Source organism: Salvelinus sp. IW2-2015, linkage group LG8 (assembly GCF_002910315.2).
Source record: "Salvelinus sp. IW2-2015 linkage group LG8, ASM291031v2, whole genome shotgun sequence".
NCBI classification, from domain to species: Eukaryota; Metazoa; Chordata; class Actinopteri; order Salmoniformes; family Salmonidae; genus Salvelinus; species Salvelinus sp. IW2-2015.
This window is the reverse complement of record NC_036848.1, coordinates 28,187,901-28,199,993: the sequence shown is the minus strand read 5'-3', so window position 1 is coordinate 28,199,993 and position 12,093 is coordinate 28,187,901. Positions and strand designations below refer to the sequence as shown.

Sequence of the window (12,093 nt, the reverse complement as noted above, 5' to 3'; positions counted from 1 at the left end):
CTTGCTCAGTGTTTGTATGTTAGCACCCAGCCCCAGCCTTTGTGATCATTTTTCTCTTGTTGATTTTCAGAGGTTCTCTGGTTTTGTTCTCGTTGTTTGGATTGGTCTTTTGAGGTTTGTTTTTTCCCTTGTGTTTTTACCACTTTGTGGATTTTCTTTGTATTTTGGAAGATATCTATTTTTTATTAAACACCATCTCTAGTACTGCTGTGTCTGCCTCATCTTCTGGGTTCTGCCCATTATTAGTGACTGTTTCTCGCACCGGGTCCTGACAATTTTCACTGACTGGAAAGGCATAATGTGCTGTCATTGGAGGAGGAGTAGACTTGTGACTGGGCTTGGAGGATGATAGTTATCGGTGCTGGAAAGGCTGTCGCAGGGAGTCCATTATTACCCCTGGAGGAAGCTGGGGATTAAAACACCAAAGAATTTCAATAAAAGAAGTGTCTGTTTGGGGGGCTGAGAGGACTAGGGAGGGGGTGCAGGGGGGGCTCCCTCATTGTCCCATCAGTGATTGAGAGCAAGAGAGGGGGAGTGGGAGAAACATTGTGTTCACAGGGCCCTCTGAAGAAGGTGGTTATTAAGGGGGATGGCAAGAGGCTGGCTGTGTGACTCTTCATCTTGTGTGAACAAAGTCTCTGGCACATAGCCCCTCTTCTCTCTCACATAGCCCTCTTCTCTTCTCTCTCTCTGTTTCTGTCTCATACCCCTTGTTTACGAGTGCCATGATACTGCCCCTCCACTCTGAGACCCCCGCCGCCTCAAACCTGCACGGAGGCTCATTGTGGGGCTTAAGTGCCCTTTTATTAGGCTTGGGCTCAGTGTCCGGCTGGAGACCGCCAGCGAGGGTTTAAGGCTCTTCCCTCCCTATGTGACAGTGGCTCGGCTCCCACACCAATAGAGTCCTGCTGCATAGCTAAGGGACTAAGTGTTTGCTGCTCTAATGAAAAAGGTTTGTTTTTGGGAGAGTTCTTGTCGCTCTTTGTCCCCAGCTTACAAAGTCCCTGACAAAGGCTGCGCGATATTATCCAAACGCTCCCATTTCAGGACACGTTAGCATTACAGCGTTAGGGAGATGGAGCCAGAGCAGATGGATGAGGATGCGGTCTCTGGCTGCAGAGAGGTCTACTGGTAGGGTACGCCAGACATTCATGACAGTACACAACACATGATAGGTTTCCTTGCAGATGCGACATATTGCAAACCAAACATTATTGCATTGTTCTGGAGTGAAACAATAAACCAGAGACATTGAGTTTTATCTCTGTGGAACACATGTAGAAGCAGCACACAACACACACACACACACACACACACACACACACACACACACACACACACACACACACACACACACAACACACACACACAGCATTGTTATTGTGATGGAGCACATTGCATTATCATAACAGGGCAAGACAGATGACAGGGGGAGGCGGGCATTGAAGGGCATTGAGAATTGGCTGAACTGCCCCGGCAAAATGAGTAATTTTTGAACACCCCATTGTGTCAAGAGCTTACAGAGTGAGGGTCTTGAAAGAGGCAGAGGAAGGGAGAAATGGGAGCGAATGAAATAAACAAAGAGAGAAAGATGGTATAAGAAGAGAGAGACAGAAAGAAGTAATGAAAGAAAAGAAGTGTGTGAGGGGGGGCGTAGTTGGGCGTGTTCAGAAACGTTTTCCGCTACAGCCCAGTGTGTGTAGACGCCCTCCTAATCCTGGTTTTATTGGCTGCCTGTGTCTGGCCACGCTGGTCGGATTGAGTGGAAGGGGGCGGGAGGTGGGGGGGTTGAACACATGTCCTCCTTTGTGGTATACATTGATCAGCCTGAGAAAGAGCAGGACCTGGTTACAGCCTTTCTCAGGTCACCGTAGAAACCAGCACGACAGGGGACCTCTATGTGTGCCCCCCCCCCCCCCCGCCCCCCCCCCCCCGCTCCGGGCACATATACTGATGCAAGCTCATAGTCTCTCTCTCACTTACCAACACATGCTTGCGCCCAAGCACACACGCATGCACAAGAATAGACACGCACACGTTTTATGTCACTATTGACATACACTACGTAGTTAACAAACACAGACCAAACAAGTACTGACATTTCAGGCTGTTTCAGAGTCATCTTTATACCTGCCCTGGAGCCAGACGTCATCTTATCCCTCCAATGAGGAACCTGAAATCTAAGGTGAGAAACCAGGTCTACATAGTAAATCCACTGGATAGAATATCTGAACGTGGCGGGTTACCTTACGGATCAGTTCCTAAAGACACGTGGCGTCTATAAACACTGGAGAGAGATGAACTCCTGACCTAGAGGTCATAGCCTCTGAGATGTCTCCCACTGTCTACACTGACGAAGCGAGCCTGAAACCACAGCCCAATCAAGCTCGTGGAAGCGTCATGCACTGGCGGTAGGCCTACACTGCATCTGTATCTCAGAACCAGTACAAAGAGACATAGAGAGATCTGTATGGTATCAGACATACTACAATGGAAACTGTCCCCATTTCCTGAAACACAGTTCAGGACCAGGTTGCAGAGTTCTAGATTGTAATCGTCAAGTTTCCAGACAGTTGATAATGTTGTGGCTTTGAGCTGCAGGGGAAACGTGGTTTCAACGTTGTTTAGATGCAGACCGCAGACCATTCCATCGCCTCTCCTCGTAAATTGCGCTCCCTTCACATTCCCCATCCATCCATCCCTGGCCCCGCGAAGCGTTGATCACTCCTCAAGAATGCCTAGAGTCCAAATGGAGCTGAGCTCGGCACATTTTCAAATGCTTGCACTGTAGCGCGCGACAATGTCGGTGATCGAAAGCAGACCTTGGTTCCTGGTGGTGAGTGTCGCAGATACATACCCCATCTTGACGGAAAGCATTATCGAGACTATAACCAAAAGATTTATGCTCACAATTATTCCACAAGGACGTTTGTCATTAATGGCAATATTACTCTCACATTTTGGGGGATAGTGACTGATGTTTTTCTTTGTCAAACAGGCTGATATTTGGTCCCAAAGTGCATCGGTCACAGTTTATTACCCATCTTCTTTGTTGTGGTGAATAAAACAGGAGAAGGGTGAGGAGTGTATTCTGTGGCTGACCTCTAGGCTGTGGTCACTGGGTTCTCTCCCTTTGGTAGGTAGGGAGCTCTTCACAGCCCCTTCCTTCAGCCATTCCGGCACTCACTCACTCTTGCCTGGGGTAGACCACCACCACCAGGAAACACATCAGTTGTCACCAGACAAACCCACACTGGGTGACATTTCACAGCCACACCAGAGAAGATAAGAGTTATTTGATTGGTGGTCACCAATAGGGTTTATCTAAGGGATGTTGAGAGGTAGTAGCATAGACAAGGTTTGGATGCAAGGCTTACATGATCCCCGTGGGTACAGCAAGTAGAACATTGCAGCCATGGTCAGTTCCTCGTTGAGGCGCTTGTGCCACTATGTCTACATCAGTCCGAAAGCTACAACAGATCATTAAAGGAAATATACAGCATAAGACAAGATCAGTCAATGAATAAATGTGGGCCTCTCCCGCATCATTTCAAAGTGGATAATTGGGTAATATTTGGTTGGGACGCTGATGAATGAGATTACAGCCTATATTCACCGACTCAAAAAGACAGCGAAAAGTTAGTTGAATTTCCCACGTGTTATCACTACGCTTTCAACTATAAAAGCAGAGCAAAGTTCAAATGGGAATACAATGTCAGCGTAATGTGTTATCACTGTGCTTCGTCTGACAGCAGAACCAAAGGAATTGGATTGCAGTTGAGATCACATTAAATGTATATGGTGCAAGGGATCAATGCCGTTCAAGATTCTGAAGATCTCCACAGACCTGTGACGACCTACTGTACGCATGCTATCTTGAAAATGCATGCTTGATGTGATTACATAAGAAAGAAAGGTATAGTTACAGCAGCGTTTCCCAAACTCCCATGTGGGGTCGCCTGATTTGAAAACGGGGTCACGAGAGAAACAAAAAAAAAGGATGTGCGTTTGGTTCATAGAACCGAACAATGACGTCAGTGACCTCCGGTAGCCGCTAGACGGAAGTTGTAATAAACAGAGCGGTTTCTCTTTTCTTCCTACAAATGTGGCTCCAGCTATCAAAACGGTTTGAACTACAAAATATTATGACCCATCACTGCAGTCGGAAAGTATTCAGACGCCTTGACTTTTCCCACATTCCGTTATGTTACTGTCTTATTTTAAAATGGATGAAATAGTTTTTTCCCCCTCATCAATCTCACACATAATACCCATAATGTCAAAGCATAAAAGATTTTTTGATTTTTTTCCAAATGTATTAAAAATGTCAAACTGAAATATCACATTGACGTAAGTATTCAGACCCTTTACTCAGTACTTTGTTGAAGCACCTTTTGCAGCGATTACAGCCTTGAGTCTTGGCACACCTGTATTTGGGGAGTTTCTCCCATTTTTCTCTGCAGATCCTCTACAGCTTTGTCAGGTTGGATGGGGAGCATCGCTGCACAGCTATTTTCAGGTCTCTACAGTGATGCTCGATTGGGTTCAAGTCTGGGCTCTGGCTGGGCCACTCAAGGACATTCAAAGACTTTTTCCCTAGTAGTCTAGTGGTTAGGATTCGGCGCTCTCCCGGGATCGATTCCTGGTAAGGGAACACACTATTTTGGTTGGCAGGTAGCCTAGTGGTTAGAGCGTTGGGCCAGTAACTGAAAGGTTGCTGCATCGAATCCCTGAGCTGACAAGATAAAAATCTATCGTTCTACCCCTGAAAAAGGCAGTTAACCTACTGTTCCGCGGTAGGCCGTCACTGTAAATAAGAATATGTTCTTAACTGACTTGCCTAGAAAAATAAAGGTTAAATAAAATAATAATAATTTAAAAAGGAAGCCACTCCTGTGCTGTGTGCTTAAGGTCGTTGTCCTGTTGGAAGGTGAACATTCGCCCCAGTCTGAGGTCCTGAGCGCTCTGGAGCAGGTTTTCATCAAGGATCTCTCTGTTCTTTGCTCCGTTCATCTTTCCCTCGATCCTGACTAGTCTCCCAGTCCCTGCCACTGAAAAACATGCCCACAGCATGATGCTGCCACCACCATGCTTCACCGTAGGGATGGTGCCAGGTTTCCTCCAGATGTGATGCTTGCCATTCAGGCCAAAGAGTTCAATCTTGGTTTCATCAGACCAGAGAATCTTGTTTCTCATGGTCTGTGAGTCCTTTAGGTGTCCTTTGGAAAACTCCAAGCAGGCTGTCGTGTGTCTATTACTGAGGAGTGGCTTCTGTCTGGCCACCATAAAAGCCTGATTGGTGGAGTGCTACAGAGATGGTTATCCTTCTGAAAGGTTCTCCCATCTCAACAGATGAACTCAGTTTGGCCGGGCAGCCAGCTCTAGTAATAGTCTTAGTGGTACCAAACTTCTTAATTTTTAATAAATGTGCAAACTTTTCTAAAAACCTGTTTTTACATTGTCATTATGGGGTATTGTGTGTAGATTGATGACATATATTTATTTAATACATTTTAGAATAAGGCTGTAACGTAGCAAAATGTGGAAAAAGTCAAAGGGTCTGAATACTTTCCGAATACCTTTCTGATGCATTTCAGTCACTTCAACGCATACTTCCTTCAGATTGAAATACTTTCAAAAAACACTATCAGACTGATTTGTAATAGACTGTCCCAAATAAAAAATGGAAACATTGTCCGTTGATTTCATAATTTTCTACATCGTGGGGTCGAAAAAGAATTATACGAAAATAATGGCACGGGCCAAAAACGTTTCGGTCACCTAAAAATGTGGCCATGAATATGTTACTCATTTTCATGAATGTTGCATTAATTTGTAAGATAGCCTTAACTTTAGTCTATTTACTGTATTACAAAAGCAATATCAACATTTAAGGAGATCTACTGCTTCGATAGTTCCATCTGAGCCACTGACTTTGTCCGGCTTTAATTTCAGTTTGTCTACAAATTATTTATTGATATGTTGGATTCCTGTCTCCATCTAAACCAAAAATCAAAGTTAAAGAATACGACTAAATGCACTTTAAATAGTTTGATTTCATTTAGTCCTATTCTTTCATTTTGATTTTGGGTTGAGATGGAGACGTGAATCCAGCATAGAAATGATTAAATAGCTGTTGATTACTTTGCAAATGCTTTATAGGCTTAAATAGTATCATTGATTTTATATGAGTGATTAAAGATGGCCACATTTCATTTGCTCTGTTAAACCTACCCTTTGGATTTACTTTGATAGCAACAGTGAATCTATTTAGTTTTCAAGTGGAGGTCTCTCAACAAAAATTGTCACGATAGCACATCGGTAATAGTCAGTGACAAATTTCTAAGCAGGATTTGGCTTGGTTAAAACCCTGGATGGGAAGCCAAAGGGTAGCAGTACAGTAGATAGATCAATTCTCCAGTAGGAGGTGCTGCCCAGTCTATGATTTTTTTCTGATAGTGGATTTAATGTTGAAGATCTGACGTTGCTTAAAAGGTACAAATTCAACATCCTTTATACAAGGTGTGTCTATATAGAAATGTGATTACCATGATGATATAATCTTGTGGTTGAAATTTCCCTCTCAATTACTTTTTCAAACGTTAGATTTCACATCACAATGTGTTGACGAATGACATTGAAACAACAATGATTCAACCAGTTTGTGCCCAATGGGAAGTTTCTCAAAATTATGATTACTTCAGTGGCTGAATAGCTGTGTGTCTGGTAAGAAATATAATCGTTTCATACATTTCACGGTGAAGAACTTTAAATAACTCCTATTGATTTTGTTTTGACTCAGATGAAGGCTTTGCATTATGTCATGTATGTCTGCACTGTGCAGTGTTTCTACTACAAAGAAAACACCATCTGAAAGGACAGAACCCTAATAACATAGGAGAGGAACCGCTAAGAGCATTAGACATTACTCTCTAAAGACACGATGCAAACCACTAGCAAAACTCCAATAACAAGCTGTCCAACCAAGACGTTTTTCTCTCTTTAGAGGAAACATAAAATAAATGTATAAACATTTAATTTCCGTAAACATACTGCAGTCTTTTAATGGGTTAATTTATGCTTTTGCTGTCGTGGTACAGTAGACCAAAATACACCATTGTTGAAAATCTAACTTTTCCCTATGTCTTGATATAAATAAAATAGCATTTAACCCCGTGATTCAACAAAAGTGTGCAGTTTGTCATTGTGTCAAATCAGTTTGCCAACATCTAAATTGACTTTTGGTTAGTTCTAGAAATAGTGTCCCTTTACTTGTATGTCCCCTTCTCCCTCCTCTCTCACCCACTACTGCCTGCCCCTCAGCCCGTCAAAATGACAATGGTATTGATGTAAAATGTGTCACCTTTGGGCCATTACAGAATATAGCATTGTGTGCCTGGCCCAACCACCACGTTTTATGGCTTTATTGTGTCGCCTTTTATGTCCTCTCTTCAGGGTGGGAGGACAACAATTTATACAATTCACTGTAAATGTCTCCCTGTGTGTGCCTGAGAGAGAAAGGGTGTGGATGCACTGTATGCATATATATCCGGCTCAATTAGTCAGGGCACAACCCCTAAAAATGAAGTCAACACTTCCTCCCCCCTGCATGTCCTCCGCTCCGCCGCCAATCCCAACGCCTCCATGAAGAGGCAGGCCTTACACCCCTTCACCTATCCTGAGCCACTTCGGGGAGTGCTTGCTTTGAATTATCATAGACGAAATAGATTGAATTAAGAGGAACTCTACCTTTTTGCTCTGTCCCTCCCTACACCTCTTCTCGTTTTCCCTCCCTCTCACACTCCCTCTTTCTCTCCCCTTTCTTTCTTTTCCACATTACCAGGGGGTGGTGTGTGATTGACGGATGGGAACGAATAATTTTTCTCGTAACCTAAGGCCATCCTCTGTGATTGGCTTGCCAGCTGACATCTCCGAACCTCGCTCGTCTTCTTTCCCCCCCCCCCCCTTTAATATCGGGCCTGTGGATGAGGCATCCTGAGAGAGAGAAAAACATATCTACCTCAGGAAAGAACCTCATAGAGAGGGAGGGAAGGAAGGAGAGAACGGGTAGGAGCGTGTGTGTGTGTGCGTTTGTATATGTGTGAGAGAGAGAGACACTTACTCTCCTAACTACTAGGAGACAGACACATTTTCCTGTCCAGACTCAAAGAAGGGGGAAAACAGGAGGATTTTTTTTTTTTTTTTTGCTTCAATTTGATTTCAATTTTCCCGTCCCTCAACAATCAAGCTTTTCCTAAAGCTTCTCCTCCAGGAAGTCTGTTCTTCATTCCCAATTGGAAACTCTATGTATTGATCCATTTCCACTCTACCACCACAAGGCATACCTCATGGATTTGTTCCTGATTGGATATATGATGTGTGTGTGGTTGTCCAGCTGGCGGGTGCTTGGAGGCTATCCCATCTGGTGGTGAGTACAATCTAGAGTTTCAGCATCAAATCCTAGAGCTGCTATAGGGAGACTTTTGGTCAATGATCATTTGAAGAGGGCAGAATAAAGTGCACTTTCAGTTGACTGCGTGGAAAAATGTTCTTCAGCCCAGTCCATAGAATCTTAACCTCAAATTCTGGTGTAACGGAAAAGGCTGGCCGTTCTTTCCCCCTTTACACTCTGGTCCGTTTATCTTATTAGACAAATGTTGTGATGCTAAGGAGGTTGAAATTATAGTTTTGGGCATTAAACTTATTCAATCTCTATAGGGATTTTTGAAAGGAGCTTATGGGTGGCTTGTCTAGGTAAATTGTCTCCAAATATGTGTTAGGCTGATAGGAGCTTTTCTAGATAGCGGTTGGAATTAGTGTAATTATTGGTTTGGATAACGTCTCCATCCTCCAAGGACAATGACAACATTGAACCTCTTCATGAAAACTCCCCAAATCCTTTCTTTTATATAACCACAACCCCTCGTTTGGGAATCCACTTTTATAAGGACTTAATTTATTTAGTTAAATACACTTCTATTATTTGATATTTGGAGTCGTACGATCAGGACCTTTTAAGTCAGTGTCATTTTTGTTTGCTATTGTGTGTCCATATTCTACGTTCAGACTGCCGGCCCCCAATCATGCCGTGTAACTCTTCATTGTTAGCTGAATGTTCTTTATTGGTTTGTTGTCAAGGGAGCTTATCACGAACTGAAGTGTGTACTGTTTAGTAGCATCAATGCTCTCTGAAATTACTCAAATCCCTGTCAGATAGTCAGCGTTTAGAAATTCTCAAAATCAACTAAATCAACACATTTGTGAAAGACTGCCACAGCGTCAGATTTAATTTAAACATAATTGGTTTTAATTAATTTTGCTCTGCTTAATATTAACAATAATTAAGCATACACACTTTTGTCATTCAATTAGGTATTGCAATATTGATGTTTCTGGGAGATTTGTAAGTGTCATGGGCTAGTCAGGTTAGGCTCTGTAGGGCTTTATGTGTCTTTGTTGAAATATTCCAGACCTTGTTCGGCACCCTCACGTGAAATGTTTAGGTTCATTACAAATTCAGCTACATGCATCTGACCTCATAGGCCTCGCTCTTTTGTAACGTAAAGCTTTTATTTTGGATATGTTTGTGAGTAGGCGTATGACAAAGCTTCTTTGGCTCCCGACACAATACTTGTCAGAGCCAGTGCACTTTTAGTAGCCCGGTTAGCATGTGGTCCCACAGCAGTGCTGTCCAAACCGCCAGCATCTTCTGGTTTCATTTACAGAGAGGGGAGCTGCCAAACACACAGGCCAAAGGGCTGAAGTGTTAATGGCACGGGGGCTTTACACCCACTCTCCGGGTTCAGCGCCACACCACACACAACATGGATTCTCTGTCTGAATTACCTGCAGCTGTTCTCTGCTCAAGGAGCTTACATGACACCGGTGTAATGTTCAGCCCGGACAATGCGCGCCACCTTTGATTTGGATAACAAAGATGAAATGGCCGTGTGCGTAGCTTCAGGTGACCGGGGCAGACGCTACGGAATGGAGCGCTGTCACTGTTCTCACCCACGGTGTCGAGTACATCCAAGAGAGAACAAAACAACAAGATGGGTACGGGGTGCGTCAAGGGACAGGGTGATAAGTTTCAGCGAGCCAGGGCTCCTCTCAGCTTCTGTCTCAGGGGCGATGACTTGGTTATACATTCTCCAGCCAAGTGGGGAAGGGAGGGGAGAAGGAGTTTTGACTGCTTCATGCCTGGCAGTCAGTCACACAATCACAAGGAGTGTCGAAAACAAAAGAGCATAAATAACTCTGGAGATGTGCATACTGTATGCATGGAGGACGAGGTAGAGTGAAAGAGCTGGCTAATGAGGGGGTTTGGAGAGGAGCTGGAACTGCCAAGAAAATAGATTCCCTATAAGAGTGTCACTTAAATAGACCCCCCTTGAAAATGCTAAAATGTTTGGTTCTGTAGCTAGAATAGTTTCCTAAGACAGAGGAAAATAAGTATCTGGAAAGATTTAAAAGCAGATAAAAGACAGAACATAACAGTATGTTCCAAGAGGGCTGGGTAGAGCCATCTGATAAAGGTTTTGGCAGCCTGATGCCCATCTCTGATATAAATGTGAGGCTTTTGGAAAAATATGTTTGTTTTTATACTTTGTATCTCTTTTTCTCACCTCTTATGCTGAACATAAATATAGAACATTGCATGAGTCTCATCTTTAAAATGAAAGTATTTTGGAAAAAATTGTGGCAAAGCCCTGTATTGTTTCCATGTGATCTCTCTAGGCCGTAGGTCAGGTTACAATACTGGGATGTATAATGCAGAGAATATTTTCGCGTGGGAATTTTTTTGCACTCCTGCACCCAAATCAAATAATGCAGTAGCGCAGCTCAACTAAAAGAAATAAAGTGATTGGAGAAAAAAGGGTCTTCTATACAAGCTTCTGTTTTCTACGCTGTACCGACAATAGGCCTACGTGTTTGTCATCGTGCTAGTATGATGACAACAGCAACTTAAAAAGATCTTGACAAATCATAAGTAGTTTAGGATGAGCCCATCACACATTAAAATACAGTCAACGATCGGTATATACACAGGTAATCCCTTAATGGAAGCACTAAAGACAACTTGTCAGCCGGTTCAGCCATTTCTGTTTATATTCATATTATAAACAATGGCCATGATGAGTGAATGCCGACACTCCACGTCAGCCAAACCTACATCTTTATCCATTAGAAACTCCTTAAATACCAACGTTGGAGGAACCAAGATTTGTGGTGTAGCCCCAGAACATCGCCGCAGAACCACTAAACATTTAAATCCAACAGAATATTATACTCTTAATCTTCTGGTAATCTGCACCACTGTTCAGTTCCAGAGGGGAACCAGAGAGAGGATGTAACCTATGGAAACTGTATGTTACTATGTAAACTGACTGAGTTGTGGCTTTAGCTTTTGATGCCGGAGTTTCTGGTGACTTCTGGTGAATTGCCGCTTTTAGCAGATCAGTGTGGCCTATGCTAGCACCAACAATAATAATAATGTTTTATTGTCACACACTTGGATAGGTGCAGGGAAATGTGTTGTTTTACAGGGTCTGTCATAGTAGCACCGCACCCCTGGAGAAAATTAGGAATAAGTGCCTTGCTTAAATTTTTCACTTTGTCAGCTTGGGTATTTGGCTTATTTAAACCAGCGACCTTTTGTTTACGGCCAGTAAACGCTCTAACCGCTAGGCTACCTGCTACCCACCGACCTAGTGAGCGTAATCACATCAAATCCACTTCCTGTAGGTCAGAGTAGAGATATGTGGAGCACCAAAACGATCTATTTGCTACAATTGTGACAGCCAAATACAAGACATGGGTCAAACACCGCATACATAGAACACAGGAAACTGCAGAAATATGATATGCTGTTAACATATCCTACCGTATAATTCCCATGTAACATGTCATTCTTTGTGGTACTTCCCATGTCTCTTTGTAGTGAAAGCAAAGTTTTACCATAAGAAAATAAAACCAGAAAGCAATTTCAGATTGAGGAAGAGAGCGTACGTAGAAGAAGGTGCAGTGGCATTGAGAATGTACCAGGTAGAGTGAGAGAGAGACGTTTGTGAAACCTGAACACTTTTTCCCTCT

The 12,093-nt window shown here is 43.2% G+C and overlaps 1 protein-coding gene across 1 annotated transcript in view; it reads left to right on the top strand.

Annotated features, from left to right (window-relative positions):
* The first annotated feature begins 7,713 nt into the window (after nucleotides 1-7,713).
* The window catches only part of LOC111967676 (proto-oncogene Wnt-3), a 37,078-nt gene continuing 32,698 nt past the window's right edge, over nucleotides 7,714-12,093 (top strand). The window contains exon 1 of the mRNA XM_023992910.2: nucleotides 7,714-8,428. Within this exon, the coding sequence (XP_023848678.1) occupies nucleotides 8,349-8,428 (80 nt within the window). The 5' untranslated portion in view covers nucleotides 7,714-8,348. The remainder of the gene's footprint in view (nucleotides 8,429-12,093) is intronic.